Below are 20,944 nucleotides of genomic sequence, written 5' to 3'. Positions count from 1 at the left end.
AAGAGGTGGTTCAACTTGAGAAGCCAGTTCCCTCAATCTCTAAGCATATTCCTTGAAGGACTCATTGTCATGCTGGAACATGCTTTGCAACTGTCTTCTGTCAGGCGCCATATCCATGTTGTATTTGTAGTGTTTTATGAACGCGTATGACAGGTCTTGGAAACATCTGATCCTACTCTGATCTAGACTTAAATACCACTTGGAAGGAGCCCCACTCAAGCTATCTTGAAAATAGTGGATCATCAGCTTGTCGTCTTCCACGTGAGCAGCCATTTTACGGTAATACATGATGAATTTGGTCGGAATCACCAAACCAGATACAAGGCATATTTCTTTGGCAGCAGATCCAAAGACGTGGTCTCCTTCTAGTGCTCGGAACTTCTTCTCAAGGAGTTGCATGTTCTCCTTCACTTCTCTGAAATCTTCAAATCTTACTTCATCACCACTAACGGTTGAGTCGACAGTTTGATACATGTGATGTTGATCTTCAAAGTGCGGAATATGCCTAGCATAGGCAACGGATGGAGCAACGGTGTGGACGACTGGGCGTGCATCAGTGTAAACCGGTAATGGCATAGCTTATTGGACAAATTGCCCCATGTCATGCACTACTTCCGCTCGAGGGATGAAGTCTTAAGGTAGCTCATATGGAGGAAGGGTTAAAGGTAACGACCTCTGAAGCTGGACTTCAATTGATGGGCCCGTGATCTCCGAAATCATGGTCGCTTGCGGAGCCTCAAATCTGAAGGTTAAAGCTTGTAGCATCTCTCTCATCTAGGAAATGCCCTCTTTGATTTCAACTAATTCAGCTCTAACTCGGGCACTCTCTTGCTCTTGTTCAGCCATCCTTTGTCTTGCTCGGGCGCGAGTATTGTACGGGTGTTGAAGATTCAACGTGAAATTGGAGGAAGAAAGGACAGAGTGAGACTCTATTTTGAAAATGTATAAATGCATGTATAGATGCATCTTGTTTGCAAAACACTTGGTTAGTTTCAGTCATTCATTTCAGAAATGCCACAACATTTGTTCGTAAGCATTTAAAGCAATAAAGCAATAAAACACAATAAAATGAATCCCAAAAGCGGTTTTTCATTAATTTAGAACAAAGTTCAAATACAAACAAAGTGCTTATGGCTTATGGGCTTTCTGAACCGTAGCAAGGTCGGTAGTCAGCCCTTCCAACATCGCCTTACAAAATTTAATGAAATTAAAAACTTGATGCAGGGTGTTCTCTAGACACATGCACCAATCAGCTTCTTGCAATTTCTCAGGTAGCTCTTGCATGATGGAATTTGCAAATCTGGACAGCCTCAGAAATTTTCCCTTCCACTCAGTGTAAAGTCCTTGGAGGTCTTGAATGATGTGCAAGTCTTCAACCTTGGTCACCTCTATCTCCCTATAGAGGTTTCTCCAATAGCTGCACTCACTCAGCAACATCAGATATGCAACACCCTGATCCACACCTTCAAGTGCCTGGATTCTAGCATTGGCTTGTTCCAACTGATAGTTCAATCGTATGCAAACTCTTTCTGACTCTTCAGTCCTCAGTTTCTCACGTTCAAAAGCATCCTTGTATTTCTGAATGGTATTCTCAATTTCACGAGTACGAATCTCAGAAATCAACCGTGCTTCCCTTTTCATTTCAAGAGTCAACTCCAGAGTTTTGTTGAGTTTTTGGATCCGAAGTACAACTTTATCTAACTCCTCCTCCTTCGTCTTGAACACAGATTTAGTACTATAGAGCGCTTGTCCGAACTTTTCTTTCCTTGCCTCAGACTCCCTAGCCCTTTTGTTGGAAATTTCGAGCTCTTTGTCCTTCTTCTATTGACCATCTTTCAAATTCCCATTCTCTACCGAGACTCGGCCGAGCTTAATCCTCAAGTCAGCATTCTCCAACTTCAGCTCCTTAATACGGGCATTAAGCTTCTCCACATCTTCAGGTAATATGGGTTCTGGCTCAGGAACCAATGGATAGATAGAAGGATCAAATGGAAAAGGGAGTTTAACCATTTGAACCCTCTCTCTCACCCAACAAGTATAAAGCTCTCGAGCGATGACATTTCTCTTACCCAATTCTTTACCCTTTCTGATAACCGCTTGCCATGACCTCTTGATCTTCTTCATCATGGGGTGATCTGCTTCAGCGCTGTGCAAGATGAAGGGCTCTAAAGCTTCAGCTTTTAGAGGGCCATTCATAGGGTAACCATGTTGCCTCAAAGATAACACGGGGTTGTAGTTGATGTATCCCTTGGTTCCTATCAAAAGTACATTGGGGAAGTCTCCAATGCTGATAATAACATCCTCGGTTTCCCAATCCCTGATATACCACTTAACATGATTGGAGGTGAGAGAAGCTAATTTTTTAGAGGGCTTGAGTTCCTTTGATACAAAAGGACCTTCTTCAAGAATATGAGATCTAAACCAGGCATACAACAGCTGCGCACAACATAAAATAGTTCCTCCCTTTTTCTCATGACGCTCATGGAGAGCATAGTGGAGGTCCACTAGGAGGAACGGTACAGGGTTACCAGAGAGGAAGATTCTCACCGCCAAGTGGTCCACAAAATGGTCAATATTTGGGAAGAGAACTATCTCATATACCAACATAGCTAACACAACATAGAAAGCTTTCCAATTCCCTTCTTTTTCCATCTTCTTAGCTTGATCTTCCAATAACTTCCTATAAAAACCACTGAAAGTTCCCTTCACATCCCAATTGTCCACGACTTCAGAAACCTTCAGACCCAAAGCTAAAGTTATCCTCTTGGGAGGAATACCTTCATCAAACTTCAGAAATGGATTATGATCCTTCAAATTCTGGCATACAATCCTCTCAAACTCCTTCAAGGTAGGAGCCAACTGGAAGTCAGAAAATGTGAAACAACATAGAGGTGGATCGTAGAACTGAGCAATAGTCATTGCGACCATCATGTCCATCTTCTCATTTAAGATGTCCAAAATTCTTCCATAGTCTTGCACAAAGTTATTGAGTTTGATTGGTGTTACTTTGGCACTCAACTTCTGCAGGCTGGCAAGGTCCATGTTCTTATATTTGAACTGAAAAGTGATTCTTCTCTCAGGATTCATTTTGCTAACAAGTCTTGGATTCCTGAAACAATGCGAAACAAACTAAGAGTTTTGCTTTTTATGCGTATGTAATGAATGGATGGATGCAATGTTTTTTTGGTACAGGTTCAAAGGTCCGAGGTATGGATAAATCTGATTACTTTCCAAAATGGGGTTCTCACCGGGTATGATCTAGGGTTTTGTTACAAAGGACCCCCAGAGTCACTGATTCACAAGAATGTTTGACGCTTACAGAAAATGCTTTCCGGTCATCAACTCCATCAAGGGAAACTAATCTGGGTGAGGTTCTCGTACCGACTCTTATAAAGTATTCACCTCGGGAGTCCGTGCTACGCAACCATCAACTTGGTTCTAGACAGGATACTCAGAGTCATGGATTCAAAAGAATGTTTGACGTTACGGAAAATACTTTCCGATCGTCAACTCCATCTAGAGAATCTATTTTGAGCGAGGTTCTCGTACCGATTCTTACGAAGTATTCACCTCGGGAATCCATACTACGTAACCATTATTCCTAGTTGGCCAAAGGTTCAATGTTCTAAAAGGTTCTTAGATCACATACCCTTTTGAAATATTGAAGCTTACGAAGTATTCACCTCGGGTGACAATATTTGCAAAAGGATCTACTCTAAGTGAGGTTCTCATACAGACTCTTACGAAGTATTCACCTCGGGAGTCTGTACTATTCAACCATCATCCTATCTTATGTTTTTCACTCTAGACTCGGGTGTAGAGTCTTTCCCAAATGGTTTGCAATTAGAATATCAAAAGTACCAACATCACAATGAAACCAATATATAACATATATATCAATATAACAATAAAGATAACATAAGCAATAAATAAATAAAAAGCCACACAATTAAAGAAACAAAGGCACAGAAATGTCCTAACTAGGCTTGACTCACTTAGGGAAATCAGTTGTCCCCAGCAGAGTCGCCATTTGTCGTACCTCGGAAAAATGTGAGAGAACAACCTAGCAAAGCGCAATTGCACGCTCGCAATGATCGACTGAACAGAGTCGTCACCGAAGTTTATTTATTCCTAAAAGGAAAGGGGAAATAATGATAAAACCCAAGAAAGAACGACAATGATTATGGTCGTCGCAACCAAATCAGGGTTCGGGAGTCGATTACGCAAGGGGAAGGTATTAGCACCCCTCACGTCCATTGTACTCAACGGGAACCGTTAGGTTAGTTGTGCGCGTTAGTGTTAGTTTAAAATGTTAGGCTTCTCAAGTTGTTAGGTGGGAAAAAAAGAATAAAAAAAATGTTTTTGTATTTTTTTTACGAAGGAGAATAAACCTAAGTTTTTTATTAATAGGCCTGACAAGATTTACAAATCCTGCTCCTATATATCTCAATAGAGAACTCAAGGTTCACGTAGTTCTAGGTAGAAAATGTTTATTTGTTGGTTGATTTTAGCGAAAGCTACTTTGTGTCAATCGAAGAAAACATTGTTGGACTATCCAAAACAAGCGGAGAAACATTGCTTTGCATCGTCTTGAAACAAAATACCTTTCGTTTGAGAAAAGGGTTTAAGGGTCAATCGCACGGTGGCGAGAAAAGAGTTTGATTGGTTTGAATGTGTTTTGAGTAATAGCGAGAACTTAGATGGGCGAGATATCCATCTCGAATCCTAGTCTCAGGAATGCGTGGTATCCACCACATTCCATTTCCATCTTATTTGCAAAAGTGTTTAATAAGAATTAAGTGTTTTAGAATTTGATTGAGAAGGGGTTTGAAGAAACCGCATTGAAATTTTTTGGATGATGGCGAGAGCTAAGATAGGCTAGATATCCATCTTGAATCCTAATCTCAGGAGTGCGTGGTATCCACCACGCTCCATTTCCATCTTTATTGAAAAGTGTTAAATAGAAATTAAGTATTTTTTGAGTTTTATTATGAAAATGACTTGACGTTGGATCAAGCATTTGGTGGACGATTGAGAAAGATTTGAATGAAGTGGTTTGAAAGAAATGGAATAGATAGAAAGAAAATGGATTGATTTGTTTATTGGGAAAATAATCGACATTGGATCGAGTCATTATTTTGATCTTTTGGAAATTGTTGATTTTATTCTTGTGTTAATAAATAGCTAGACAGTCAAGCAAATAAAGAAATAAAACAGTAAAATTATTACACATCCTGGGAGTGGGGATACATTTTGTCGAATGGGGATTCAAAATAATGAAATAATTAAATCGGGCCTAACCAACAAGCAATGCAATGTATGAGTGTTGGTGCAAGAGAACCGTCTCATTGTAAGAAGGCCCAAGAGTAAGCCGTGTGAAGAAAATAACGAACATAAATTAAATTCACAAGAAAATCAAATCAAAATTTGTAAAATCGAGATGTGCACGGATTTAAATCGGGATGCGAGAATACGAATCAAGGTCACATAATGCAAAGACGTGCAAGACAGATGGAAATTGAGGAACAAACAAAACCTAGATGATGTGCTCAAAGCCGGTTTGCACATGTTGACAACAATCGAAATGTCATATGCGATTAATTAAAACGCGATGAAGTATATCGATAAACATGGGATTATTAACAAATATAATATAAAAAAACGTAAAATAAAAACCAAAAATCACAAGTAGCAGTAATAATATTACAATGTAGTAGCAGTCCATAACCATTTATCAATTTAGTTTCAACTGAGATTTCTGCAAAAATGAAACACATTAGTTCGAACATTCCGAATCGAATCGCTCCAAAACTACAATCGATTCAACAAACCCAATCAACTACCATAGATAAATAATAATAAAAATGATTAGAAATTTAATGAAAATTAAACAGTCGGCAACTTCACATTATATGGTATTCGATTCACAACCATTACGTAAGCTTTACATAAGCTTTACAATCATAACGAAACAACATAAATTCAATTCAATTGATAAATACCCCAAGAATATTAATCATCAATACATGAGACAACATTTCAACAAGTGATAAAAACAATTAAATAAAACAGTACTATAATTAACCAAACAAAAAAAATCCATTAATATTAAGCTAAATAATATAAATAAGAAACAAACAGGCCATTAATATTAAACTAAATAATGTAAACAAGAAACAAATAGGAACATACTAAATAATGTAAACAAGAAACAAACAGGAACATACAGTAAAAAAAAACTCTATTAAAACTAAAACACACAATAACTAACCATCCTCAAATACTATTCATCACTCCCAATTTGAACATGAGCGCAGGATCTCTCAATCGCTTCAAACATTCACATAGATCATTGTGACGATAAACAATTGAGTAAAGTCCCACATGAATACAATAAATGAAACTAAATGCAACAAAAATCAACACGAATGTGAGTTGAAATCGTTACCCAATATCAATAAGTGTTGTTGTTCTTCTTACTGATTTGTTTGTGGTGGCGGCGAGGTGATTATGAGCCAATGGACAGAGGTGTCACTCGCCGAAAATGTGAAGAGCTGAGCGGCCAAGGTGATTTGTGGATGGTCTAAGGCGGAGGAAGTAAGTTGTAGTCGGTTCTATTCGTGTGTATGAGTTGGACGGCGGAAAGAGGAAGATAGAGAAATACCGAGCAAACGACGGAGAGAAAGACAACACGGCAAAAGCTTAGTTCAACGGTGGGGTTTGGAGGAGTGTATGGTGAGAATGGCGCCGCCGGTTATGGTGTATTGTTGCTAGCATGTTTGGTCAAGTGTAAGAAAAGAAAACTATAGGTGAAGATGAGAAAAGTAAATAATAAAGCAAAGTTCTCTCTTTTTTTAGGGAGGGTAAGAGTTTTGGTGAAGGCTTAATGAGCAGTAGAGATTTTGTTGTGAGAGCGTGAGAGAGATCCTTTTCTTTTTTTCTTCAAAATCTCATAGAGTGGAGGAAGATAACGTGTGAGTGGGTGAGAGATCCGTTATTCCCTTTTTTCGTACCGCTAGCTGTCAGCACCTAATTTGAGAGAGAGACAATTTATTTGGTAGTGAAGAAAAAGATCCGTTGGGGAATCCTATGCGGATAATGATTTGATTCCTTCTTCTCTTTTATTTTAAAAAAAATCAACATTTTAATGCTAAATAAATAAAATAAACAATAAAACTTATTAAAACAATTAGCCTAAATTCAAACTAAATAGTAGAAGAAATCTGATTAATTAATTTGGATATTTGGACAAGGAAACAAAAATAAAAATGACTGATTACGAATAACAGTCGGGCGAAAATTCGCTCGAAAAATTAAATTGGATACACTAAAATGATCAACACGAAATATACTTATTGAAAAAATACAGCGTTTCTTTTAATTTTGAAATAAAATTTGACCGGTTAAAAGGCTCAGGCGGGTCAAAAGGTGATCGAAAACTTAGCCAAAAAATAAATTGAGCATACTAGATTAAACTACGCGCAACGTAGATTAATAAAACTGGTGTTTGCAAGCTTGATTTTAAAAAAGTTCATCTACTGGTTTGACGCACATCTGGCGATTAATTCAACTGGTTTGCCTGTAATTCCAAAAATTTATTTCGACTGATATTCTAGGCACTATGCGGTATGGAATGCATGTTATGCTATGTATAGATGCAATAGCTATGATGAATATGTTGAATCGGCGATTCAGGATCAAAATCAGAGTGTGACACTAGGTTAATTGAGCATAAGTCTCTTGCAAGGTTGCTTGAGCATAAGTTTCTTTCTAGGTTGATTGAGCAAGTGAATTCTCTTGCAAGTGTGCTTGAGCAAAGTGTAAATATTGATTATAGTGAAAAGCTCTTGTAGAGGCAATGAAACTGTACTAGTTGGGGAGAGGAACCAGGATAATCTTGTTGAATTCATTATTCTTCCTTGTCCATTCTATGCGCATGTGGTTTCTCCTCCTTGCTTGCTCTTGATCTTGATTTGTGAAGTAATTCTCCATTTCTTCAGTTGATGCAAATCGGGCTCTTAAGCTCCGAGTTGGCATGTGGTATTCTTATTGTTCATAAAAGTCTCTGAAGACCAGTGCAAATTTGGGAGGTTCAACATACATAGTGGGTGAAACTTATGTTATCCACCTTGTAACCCCTACTGCGTGAGCTTCCATCCTTCTTTGAAATTTTGATGCTTGTTGACCTTGTATTGGTTGTAGTTGTTGTTTCTCTTGTGGCAGGTTGAATTCTTCATCATTCCTTCATTGATTTTCTTATTGATCATTTTGAGCAACTTCTCTTTGATGCATATTTTGCAACCTCCTTATTGTCGAAGTGTTGAGTGGTGCCTTTGGACTGATTATCTCATCATCGGGGTAAACTGTCACACTTACTCTCCTGCATAATTAATTTATAATACACAAATGGCCACGAGCCTTTTGTGCAGCGTTAGCCATATATTTAATATTATCAGCAATTAACAACCCCAAATTAATAGGTCCCCCCCTTTAAAGAGCTAATAAACCTAAACACCGTTTCATAATGAATTGTGATTGATTAGATGCAGCCTCTAAAGTTTGAATAAAAAATGAGGCCTACACCCTAGGAATTTGGTGGAATTCTGCGATTTTAAGACGTAGTTCTAACCCACGCTTAATTACCCACGCCGCCTCTAGCATACAAAAAAGATCTAACATTACTTGGGTCATTTCCTCGTTTATGGCCTTGTGCTCTTGCCTATAGTTCATGAGAGCATACACCGGGGGAGATTTCAAATTAAAAAGCTAGTTTATAATAGAAGGAGAATAACCAATGTACTTACCTCGCACATAGGAGGTAGAAGAGTTCACTAATTATGAACACTAATTATATAATATATTCCTTCTCATTTCCTTTAAATCAGCTTCAAGTAGTACATTTCCAGCATGCAAGGGACAACACATCATGCGGCAGGTATGCTATATAGACAAACATCGACGCGCATAATTCCATGCATGACAATGTTTGCATCATTTTTTCTTGTAGTGTTTGATTTTATCCATCTAAGTCTTCTATCTCACTTTCACTTCAATCTTCACATTTTTCCATATTTTCCCCAATGCCATAGACATTTGCTCCTTATAATATTCTTTGCATCTAAGACTTTGATGAAACACGAGGTTAAAGTGATGCTCCAATTCTGTCGTGTCAGAACTTATCATAAGGCAATGCTACACAAGTGAAAAACATATAAAAATCACAAAAGATAGCACCTATTGTGCTCTTCACAAAATTACTTAAAACAACAAAATGAACTTAAATTAACCTAATAAATCTTGTTAGTAACAAAATAAAGTCAAATAATAAGGACTTGAATATCTGACATATAGTGAGTTATCATGTACATAACCATGGATTGGATCTCAAATTAGTTGATCCTCTTATTGTCATTCATTTACATTTTGATGAGAATAAAATTGTTGTTGAGAAGACAAGGAACATGGTTCATCACAAAAACATATCTGCAACTTTTAAACGAAAAGGACCAAACATTGTCTTAAATATTAAGCAATTTCATAATGTTCGACACATAAATAAAGCGATAAGAGGTCTAAGATATGAAAATATTTGTTGAAACTATTGGATGAACATTATTATTTTTATAGATATAGAATGTGTGAGGATGAAAAATATGTTAGAGATACATTTTGGATCCATCAAGTTGTTTAACACATTCCCACTATATTAATAATTGATTCAACTTATAAGACAAACAAATGTAAGTTACCTCCGCTTGAAATTGTTAGTGTTACTTCTACTAAAATGATATGTTCAATTGACGTTACGTTTTTGTAACGTGAAAAAGAGGATAATATTACTTGACCTCTAGAAATGTGTCGCAATCTATTGAAAGACTCAGAAAATATGTCACAAGTGATTGTCACTGATCGCAATAATTCACTTATAAGTTTTGTTGCAAAAATATTCCCTACATCATATTCTTTATGGTGTCTGTATCTCATAACAAAAAATGTGAGATCTAAAATTAAGGAAATATTAGAAAATAAACAAATCAAGGATGGAGATGAAAAAATGGTCAAACCTACACAAATATTAGAACCTATAATGGAAACATGGAATGTTATAATCAATTCTTCTACAGAGAAGTCATATGTTGATTTTGTCATGCAGTTTAGAGGTGCGCGTGCAAAATATTCAACTTTTTTTCTTAAACTATGTTGGAACGAAAATATTATACCAGACGAATGAGAAATTAGTTTGTGCATGGATTAATTATATTAGACACCTTGGTAACACAGCGACAAAATGAGTTGAATATGTTCATATGGTAGATTGAAGAAATGGTTGGAAGATAGTAAGAGTGATTTTCGCAAGGTTTGAGAAGCAATGAACAATATAATTGTATTGTAGTACAATGAGATACAAACAACATTTGGTCAAAGTATCACAATAGTAGAACATAAATTCAATGACAAAATTTATATTTACAGTTAGCTAGTAATATATCTCATGCAGACTTAAATTTTATTTATCACAAAGTTGTGATAGTAGAAAAAACTGATACAGATAATTCAAAGTATGGTTGTACATTTAAAAAAACATACGATTTTTCATGTGAAGATGGTGTAATCAAGGATGATAAATCAAATATTTTTACTATGGCAAAATAAGGGGTTGTTCGAGAAAGATTTATGAAAGTTGATTATGATATTATTATCTGGACTCACTCATTTGGTCTTTTGCTGATTGAGTCCATAAGATTTTCGAACATGGACATTCATAAGATTTCAAACATTCATAAGATTTGAAAGAAATACTTAAAGTGAAATAAAGAACACATTCTTTTAAGAGATTAATTACTATACACTGTCAGTGTAAAAAGTTTTACACCGTCGGTTCATCACCATCACCCGTTTGTATTACTTTATAGATTTTTAAAATAAAAGTCAAACTTTGTTTAATATCCAACGTCTATAATTAACTGAAGGTGTAAAACCCTTTTACACTGACAGTGTATTTCAATTAATCTCTTCTTTTAATCAATAGAAATTCTCTTTGATTATTTGAATCATAACTCCCCATTGTTTCTATGGTTTCATTTATCACGTGGATTCTCTACTATTTTTAATGGTATTAATTGAAATATTAAGTATTTAACAAAGAGAGAAAGGACCCAAAAATAAATACAATTAATTTTTTTTACATAATACTACTACTGCTGAGGGTTTATGGGGTTTGGTTCCTAACTTCTCTTCGTTATCTCCTTTCTGTAAGAGATATAATGATGGCGATGCTTCACCACTGTTCCATACCCCTCGCACGTGTGGCGGTGCGCCCTTCCCCTCGCACACGTGCCGCCATCTCCTTCGCAACTGCTTCTTCTCCTCGCGCAACTCCTCAGTCTCAGGTTCTCCTTGGCTTATCCGAGAACGACCTTCAGAAACTCGCCATTGATTTTGGTCAGGTAAATTTCTTCCCATTTTCCATTTCTCTTCATTATCGCTTTATTCAATTCAACTGGTTTTGAATTATTTGTTGAATTTTTCATAGCAAGGTTTTAGGGGGAAGCAACTTTATCATCTTATATACAAGAGAAAAGTTAGAGATATTCAGGAATTCGTTCAGGGTGAGATTCTTTTTTTGTTTAATCTTATTTTCTGTTTTTTCTTTAATTTGGTTCATGTGAGTGTGAGATTACATTCAATAATTTCGATTTTATTAAATTACTACCGGTGTCGGTGTCAGTGTAGTGTCGTGTTTGTGGATGAATGTATTCACTTTTCAATGTGGTTTTGCTTGCATTGCAGTGCCTCTCGCATTTAGGAATGAGCTTGAGGAAGCTGGATGGAAGGTGGGAAGGTCTCCTATTTTCAACAAGGTTGTTGCAACGGATGGGACTATTAAGGTAGTGAATGGTACTATAGTCACAGTTCAGCAACCCTTTTGTTGTTGTTTTTAATTTATGGTTCCTGCTAACTGCTACTAACCAGGTTAAGAAGTCAAGAAATTGTAAATTTTTATGGGAAGTTAGAGCAGTTTTGGGGTGTCACCTATAATAGAGAAGATGGTGGAAAATAGACTTAGGTGGTTTGGGCATGTAGAGAGAAGACATGTAGATTCTATTGTAAGACGAGTAGATCGGATGGAGAGAAGTCAAACAACTAGAGAAAGAGGAAGATCTAGAAAGACTATAAGAGAAGTTATTAAGAAAGATCTTGAGATTAACGATTTGGAGAGAAACATGGTACGGAATAGAACATTATGTTGAAAGTTGATCCATGTAGCCGACCTCAGTTAGTGAGATAAGGATTGGTTGTTGTTGTATAGAGTATTCATTTCTATAGCTATACTCTCAATAAGAAAAACTTTTAATTTTTTTAACCTGTGTGACACTGGTTAGCAGTTACCTTGATTTATTGTTGTGCATTGTAGCTTTTCGTTTTTTATAAGTGATTTATTGTTGTTTTAGTCCAGTGACCACTATATGTGTTGAGTTGTCTACTACACACAAATGATTTGATTTCATGGGCCAGGTTCTCGTTTTCTGGCAATGATTCAAGTTGTTTTTACTTGGTATTAGTAGGGTAGGATATTTAACTTGCTTGTTAAATGATGCAGTCATTGATGTTTCATTTATTTCTTGCTTTTTTTGGTTGGAATTTGACTTTGCAGTTGCTGTTAAAGTTGGAGGACAACAGATTGATTGAAACTGTTGGTATTCCGGTTGAAGATGATAAGGGTTCAGTTCGCTTGACAGCATGTGTCTCATCACAGGTGTTTGACTTACTCTAATGTTTGCATAGAGTTGATCAGGAAACCGAGTTCTGTTTTATGTGATAATATGTACTGATGTTTTCCATTTTCTTTTTCATGTCCATCTGTTATTTCAATGCTTAGGTAGGTTGCCCTCTGCGATGCTCTTTTTGTGCAACTGGAAAAGGGGGCTTTTCAAGGAATCTTCGGAGCCATGAAATTGTAGAGCAGGTTAGTTCGTGTGCATACATACATTTAAAGTAGTTTGATGTTAGATTTCACACTAGGGAAGTTTAGATTAATTTAAAAGAAGTAAATATGTTAGAAAATAAATGGAAAAGATCAAATAAAGCAATGTCACCATTTTTGGGATTGCAAACGTTCTTAAGCAAGCTCAACTTTTTTTGCTGCAAAACAAGATAACACCACATCTTTTGTAAACAGGTATTGGCCATTGAGGAGGTTTTCAAGCGCAGGGTGTCGAATGTAGTCTTTATGGGAATGGGTGAACCAATGTTAAACCTGAAAGCAGTACTTGAGGCACACCATTGCTTGAATAAGGTGAATGAATGCATATGATATGCATAATTATTTCCTTATCAGATGCTTGTATGTAATTGTAACAGCACCCTTTGATATTGAGAGTTTAAGAGTCCATCTATGCTCTTAACTTGGTAAACATTATAATCTAAACTCTGGGACTGACCAGTCGTTACAGTATTTGATGCCATCTTAATAATTGTTAGATTCTCTTTCTACTTGATCAATTGTTTTAAGTGATTTTATATTTTCATGATTTCATGCAGGGGAGGGACATGGTTTTTTGTTTTAATTTTTCAGGAATTCTTTAGAAATTAAAACAGAACAGAACTTGCAAGTTATGTTTTATGTTTGGTACATGTTCAAAGTAAAACTGATCAGGATATAAGGTGATAGATTTTAGTTCCACAGGATAAGATGAAACCAAAGAGAACAGAACAGACTGTGTCACATGCATAAAAAATGTATTCATATATATGCTCACTCTGTCAAAAGAAAATCGTTTTATCAGCATAATGCTTTGCTTGGTCTTATTTCATTTTATTATGATAGAGAGAGCATATAATAAATTTTGCATGTAAGAGTGCTAATGTTGGATTTTGGATGGACTTATAGGATATACAAATTGGGCAAAGAATGATGACTATCTCCACTGTGGGGGTTCCAAATACAATAAAGAAGCTAGCTTCTCACAAACTTCAATCCACGTTAGCTGTGAGGTAATCGTCCTTGATTTTGATTTCGTCGCTCAAGGATTACAACCTCATAGTGAATTGTCAATATAGTACTTTTTATCTTAAGTCTTTCTTTGTTTATTGTTTGATACTTTGGTGTTTGGTCTGGGTTTGTTGCTGCTATATATATCATTCGGTGGATTCTTTCTTAATGATATATGTCTATAATTTTCTTTCGTAACATGTATCAGTCTACACGCTCCTAACCAGAAACTAAGGGAAACAATTGTTCCAAGTGCAAAATCCTACCCATTGGATGCACTTATGAAAGACTGCAAGGAATACTTCCAGGAAACAAATAGACGTGTTTCTTTTGAATATGCACTTTTAGGTACAGAAAATTTCCAACATATTCTTGCTTCTCCCCGTACTATAAGATTAGTGAAATTCTTGTATGTACTTGCAACTTTCCTGACATTATGTTTGAACAGCTGGAATCAATGACTCGGTAGACAATGCAGTAGAACTTGCTAAACTACTACACGAATATGGCAGTGGTTATCATGTCAACCTGATACCTTTTAATCCAATAGAAGGCTCTGAATTTCGCCGTCCTTACAGGAAAGCTGTATGATAATTTTCTTATGCTTCAGTTTCATTCTAAACACGATTTACTTCATGGTTTGATTTATTCAAATAATTTGGAGTATTAAATCGAAACTTCTCATTTCGTAGGTGCAAGCATTTGTTAATGCTTTGGAGTCAGCTAAAATAACCACTAGTGTACGCCAAACCAGAGGACTGGATGCAAATGCAGCTTGTGGTCAGCTACGTAACAATTTCCAGAAAAATCCTTTGGTCACAGACTCTGACAATCTTGAGTCCCAGCTGCCAAATATGGATCTTGCAGTTACAAGTTGATTGCACCGTGTCAGTTTAATGGCTGCTTACTGTTATCAACATTCTACTTACTGGTCATACGTCCACAAATTTGAAGTAAACAACGAGAGGTTTGATGAAACGATGAACCAATTATAAAGTGATAGAGGTGTTTGTTGTTAATGCCTGAGTTGTGATGTCAAGTTTCTTGCTATAAGAGAATTGTGGAGAGACATTTATTTGGTTGTTGGAGATATTGCTGAGTTATTAAGGTCTGGGAAAATTAGAAGTCTTTAGATTCTTCGGCATTTTTGGCAGTATTACTGAGGCATACAACCTACTGGAGAATTACTTACTACAAGTATATATTGTTGTCAATAAGTGATTAGGGTTTTGAAGTTCATAGGGTGGACGTGGGAGATATTTTTCGTTGTATTGAACCCCTTTTGCATGATATTTATTTATGTGCAATTGCTGATCCTGTTTGTAAAAATCTGACTATTAAAACTGATTCTTTTTGCATGTTTGATAAAAGGTGTGGATGGATGAGGCATCCACGTGTTTCTTAAAATTAAATATTGATGTATGTTTTTCTCCTTCAATACCTACTACGACAGTGTGTGTCTTAGGAAAGAAATGGGTGATTTAGTTGCATAGTGTTATCATTGACATGAGTGCTCAAAATAGTACTCCTTCCGTTCCTTTATAAGTGTCGTTTTCTTGCAAAAAAATTATTTCTTTTTAATTGTCACTTACAAAATTCAAGGTAGTATTAATTGTAATTTTGTCAAAATTACCCTTAGATAATGATTGCAGAGAGAGAAAAAGTAAAGTGAATGTAATAAATAATTAAGAGTATTATAGGTAAAAGAAGAATTATTGTTTGAAAAGTAACAATAATGATTAGTTTTCTTGATATGTGTAAAAAGTCAAAAAATGACACTTAAAAAGGAACGAAGGGAGTAATCAAACTCTTTATCATTGAAACTCAGTAGCAACAAAAATCTGCATAAATTTTTGGGTTCTGACTTCCCCGTTGAATACAAATCTGCCAATGACAATATGGCTGTTGATGCCTTGTCTAGGTCTTTTTTTTATGGCAGTTTCAGGACCTCAAAACTCTCTACCCATTCATTACCTCTGTTGTTAATGCCAAGTCCACAGTTATCTGCAACAACAATGTATCTAATGTAGCAGTTCTGACCCGTTATATCAGGTTAAAAGTAATGTTTTATCATGCAAAAATCCAGTAGTTGTGCCTCCATCGCCTGAGCTCACTACCACTATCTTAGAAGAGTTTCATTCTTCTGTGTTACGTGGACATTTTAGCGTTGCTAGGACAAAAGCCAGGCCGGCTGCACAATTTTTTTGGCCTTATATGTCTTAAGGATACTAGATAGTGTGTTGCTCATTACTTGGTGTTAACCGGCTATGGCCTCTATTGTCGTGCTTGACAGACTGCTTTAATATTCCCTCTCAAGTTTGAAAAGATATTTCTACGAAGGGGAATACTCTTTCCACCCTATATGTGCCTATTATATTTTTGAAAACCTGAAATGTCATTTCTATGTCCGGAGATGCATCCGTCTTCACTTTTTTGAAGTTCACCACAGTTTGAAAAAATATATAATCTGAAAATATATCTTTGAATTCCGAGCGAAGATGTATATCTGTAAGTTTTCTAAGCATTTTTTAAGCAGCTTTCTCAAAAGAAACCCGACTCTGATGCATAGTCATCTTCATCTAAAATTTCCTCTCTATATAAATATTTTGGTTGTTCATGATCCAATGCAAGCTAATCTACATGTACATCCCAATTATATATGTTACTGCATTAATGAGATGTGTTCGACTTGTTAGTTATCACATAGAGAGAGAGAGAGGGAGGGAGGGAAGAAGAGATGTGTTCGACTTGTTAGTTATCACATATAGAGAGAGAGGGAGGGGGGGAGGGAGAGAGAGATATTCATATTACTTTGAGATGGGAATGTATCTAAGCTTTTATACAAGTGTTACAAAATGATTGAGACCTAAATTTTTTTGGGCCTGTAACCGATTACACCATCTGGTTAAGCGGTTACAATTGACATAAAAAATAAATTGCATTCAATGGTAACTAGTTAACATCAGATGTTAACCGGTTACACCTTCGAGATTTTTGCTTTTTCACTACTCAGAAGTGCTTATGCCTTTGCTATAATCGGTTACACCCCCGTGTTAATCAGTTACAACACTTTATGTTGGACTTCATTCTTTCTAAGGTATCAGTTATACCTCCTTACAAACAGTTTCATGCCTTCATTCAAATCTTTATCGTCATCACTTGATTCTCTCTCACACGCATCACTGGTGGATGACTTATATCTTGAAGTCTTTAAAGCGATATACTTCCTTTCGGTATCCTTAGCTTTCTCCTTCTTTTCCTTCTTTTGACTCATCTCATGTTTCTCAAGGTTCATGAGTTCTTGCTCATACTCTTGAAGCTTGTCAAACAATGTTGTCATGTCCAATGTTCTTAGATCATTGACTTCCTTAATCGCGGTGACCTTTGGTAGCCAATCCATGTTAAGACATCTTAAGATTTTATTAGTAGCAACATCATTAGGGGTAGTTCTACCAAGAATATTTAACCGATTGATTAGATGAGAAAATCGTTTTTGCATATCGGCAATGGTTTCACTATCCTCCATATGAAAAAGGTCAAATTCTTGAGTTAAGGTGTTGATTCTAGCTAGTTTGACATCATTGGTTCCCTCATGGGTAATTTGCAATGAGTCCCACATAGCTTTAGCACTAGTACAATGGGAAACCCTATAATACTCATCAACACCTAAGGCGGCGATGAGTATGTTTCTGGCTTTCCAATCATAACTGTAATTTTTATCATCTTCTTCATTCCATTGTGCTTCAGGTTTGGGTATAACAAAACCATTTGCATTGGTCATGGTTATTTCCATAAGACCATCTTGGATGACTTTCCATACTTTTCTATCAATAGAGTTGATATGGATACGCATACAATCTTTCCAATAACTATAGTTTTCACCGGTAAAAATAGGCGCCCTATTGTACACCCCTTTAGGATCGTTACTCATTTTCTAAAAAGTTATATGCAAAGCACTAGATGAACCGACACTCGTGATACCACTTGTTAGACGATAATACCGATCTAGAAGGGGGGTTGAATAGATCAGTTTTTGAAATTTAGCGATTTTTAAAAATGTTTTCAACGATTACGGAAGCACCCTAGATTATAATCGTCTAAACGATCCGTTAATGGAAAGATCGGATATGCGTGAAACCGAATGGAATAACTATGATAGAGATAATCAACCACTATCTAAATCAATCGATTAACCACTACAATTCTTGATATCGTTACCTCTAATAATGCGATAACACAATAAGAGAGCAAGTAAAGTATTACTAGATTTGTGTGAGATTAATTTTATCGAACACTTGGTGAGCACTCCACACCAAGTTTCAATTTCATTCAAATTGAATGTGTAGAATTTTACTCAGTTGCAATCAAAGTGATTGGACCAATTTATCGAACATTTACTGTGCATAACAATCAAACGATATTGATTTTACTATTAATTTCATACAAAACGTAATTAATGCTGAATTTAAAGAGTTAAGAGATAGAGAGAACAAGATCGGATTTGTTGAGGCAATTCCCCTATCGTCCTCGCTTAGGGTACGTCTGCCCTTAATTCTAAATTTAGAATTGAGATGTTTTTATTAACATGTTGCAAAGTCAATACAAGAGAACAAATGATCACCACCAATCAATCCCTAGTGTTGTTACAGATCCTATTCAGTTCTCTCCCTTTGATTCGAGTTGAACCAAGTCCTTCAAGCGCTTCGAACAAACCTCCGGTTACAGCTACCTTATTACAAGAACGCCACGTTCTCCAAAACTCCAGCTCGACTGATTTCAAACGCAAGTCGCATGAACCCTAAGCTTTCTTCATAATCCTCCGGTTACCGTTACTTGTTTGACCGAACCCACAGTTCTTCAAACTTTTCACTCGGCTGAATGTTAGTGCAAAATCCCCCAATTCTTGGAGGACAAAACCCTAATGGTTTTATTCAAGAAAAACCCACACAAAGCCTCAACCCAAACTAAGATTACACAATCTTATTTAGACGTTATCACAACAACAATGCACAATACTCAACAAAGATTATTATGTGTGATTATTCAGAAATGCAATGAAAATGAAGATGATGAGCACTTTGGTGTATATCTTTCACTTTTCTTGTTGAATGTTGAAGAAAATACTCTAGAATATTTATATGATGCATGGACCAAATAACATACATAACAAAATTCTTTTGCAAAATTACACAGCAGAATATTTAGTCCAAGCAGCGACCACTCGATCTGTTCATACAGGTCACTCGACCTGTATGGACCCGAGGCAAAATTATTCAAGTAAAACATGCGATGAGTCGACTCAAACAGCGGATGAGTCGACTCAAACAGAGTTTTTCCAGGATTGAGTCGACCTATGACTCGACATGTTCAGACCCGTGGCTACATTGTTCAAATGAAAATAGGCAATGAGTTGATGGAACATGTGGATGAGTCGACTCATTCAGTTTTCCCAGGATTGAGTCGACCTGTTCAGACCCGAGAGTTATGCTCTGAGTCATGAGTCGGCTCACAGTTCTTAAACTCCCCAAAATGAGTTTTAAGATGTATTTTGACAAATTTAAACCAGTCTCTTATGGACCTAGGATATTAACGATGATCAAGTGCATGATTTACATCTATGATATGCTCCTATATGCATGGACACGTTGAACTAATATTTTGAACATGTTAGAGGATGAATGCATTCTATGATATGATAATACTATCCAAAGTACACGCTATGGGCTATTAGAGAGGTTTGACATCATTAAAATAAGGACTAGACATATTTGTCCTCACAACATCTCTGAATGTTAAGGGCAGTTATGACTTTTTAGAGTGGTTGGACAAAATATAGAAGTGTGAAAAGAGTATTCCCCTTCTATGAATTTCATTAATGGACATCTACCACCTCACCGTTTAACAATTATCATGGCTAAGTCTTTTATGTTATAATTATTTTTAAAACTTTAAAGATTTTTTTAATAAAATGGAAGAAACAAATATAATAAGTAGAATGGTAAATAATAAAAATAAAAGGGTGAAGGAAATAAAAGAATACATTAAAAATTATACTAGTTCAATTTTAAATCTCACAATTTACTTCAATTCTGGAGAATTAGCGTTTGAGAATTCCACAAAGAGATTTTCTCACATGATCTCCCCACACACAATGAAATGCTTGAGATTTAAATATCTCAAAACTTTCACCCAACTCCCCTCCTCTTCAAAAGTTGTGGTTTAGTTTCGTTAAGACAACTCAATTGATAGTTGTGTAGAGACATCAAATATATGGACGTGAGTTCGAATTCACGATATCTCATTTGTTCATCTTTAAAAGGTGAATTCTAGACATTAATCAACTTGACAAAAAAAATTTGTGGTCTATAGAAAATGTTGTAATGACATAATGACCTAGAGCAAAATGTTGTCTCATTTGACTATTCACCGATAATGCATGATTATCCCGTCCGTTTTTGGAATATGTGGTATCCAATGTTTGATTATTCTTTTCTGCTTCTCAATATGTATAATTCACTTTGTCCATAGGTCCATATCTTTTCCACACACTGGATCCACAATCTTCACCCTTTTAAATTAATGATGCTATAAACATGACCATACAACTCAATTATCAAGATCTACTTTGTTTTTGATTAACTTCTGACTCTTAGCACTATAATATATCTAAATAGATTTAAAAAATATTAAGTTGACCTAAACTCAAACGTTGTTGTATTCATATGCTATAAAATTTTACTAAAAATTTTATATAAAAAAATTCCTCAAAATTTAATTTATTAAATGAATTATTGAAATTAAAAGAATTGAATTCCAAAATATATATCTTTAAATTGAAAAAAAATCTTGATTAAATATTTTAAGGTTCTTAAAAAAATCATATTGAAGGTGAGAAAAACAAGAAAGGGGGGTTTGAATTGTTTGGAAAAATAAGAGCTTTTTCAAAATGAA

The 20,944-nt window shown here is 35.8% G+C and overlaps 1 protein-coding gene across 1 annotated transcript; it reads left to right on the top strand.

The window, feature by feature from the left end:
* The first annotated feature begins 11,183 nt into the window (after positions 1-11,183).
* Positions 11,184-15,307, top strand: LOC127118294 (uncharacterized). The gene is made up of 10 exons (XM_051048466.1): positions 11,184-11,447; positions 11,534-11,609; positions 11,791-11,888; positions 12,656-12,757; positions 12,881-12,967; positions 13,181-13,297; positions 13,892-13,995; positions 14,202-14,341; positions 14,442-14,578; positions 14,686-15,307. The coding sequence occupies exons 1-10, from the start codon at positions 11,265-11,267 to the stop codon at positions 14,869-14,871; spliced, it is 1,230 nt and encodes a 409-aa protein (XP_050904423.1). The 5' UTR covers positions 11,184-11,264; the 3' UTR covers positions 14,872-15,307.
* The last annotated feature ends 5,637 nt before the right edge of the window (positions 15,308-20,944 follow it).

Source organism: Lathyrus oleraceus, chromosome 2 (genome assembly GCF_024323335.1).
Source record: "Lathyrus oleraceus cultivar Zhongwan6 chromosome 2, CAAS_Psat_ZW6_1.0, whole genome shotgun sequence".
Taxonomy (NCBI): domain Eukaryota; kingdom Viridiplantae; phylum Streptophyta; class Magnoliopsida; order Fabales; family Fabaceae; genus Lathyrus; species Lathyrus oleraceus.
Note: the sequence above shows the minus strand (reverse complement) of the source record. Positions and strands in the feature narration are given on the sequence as shown.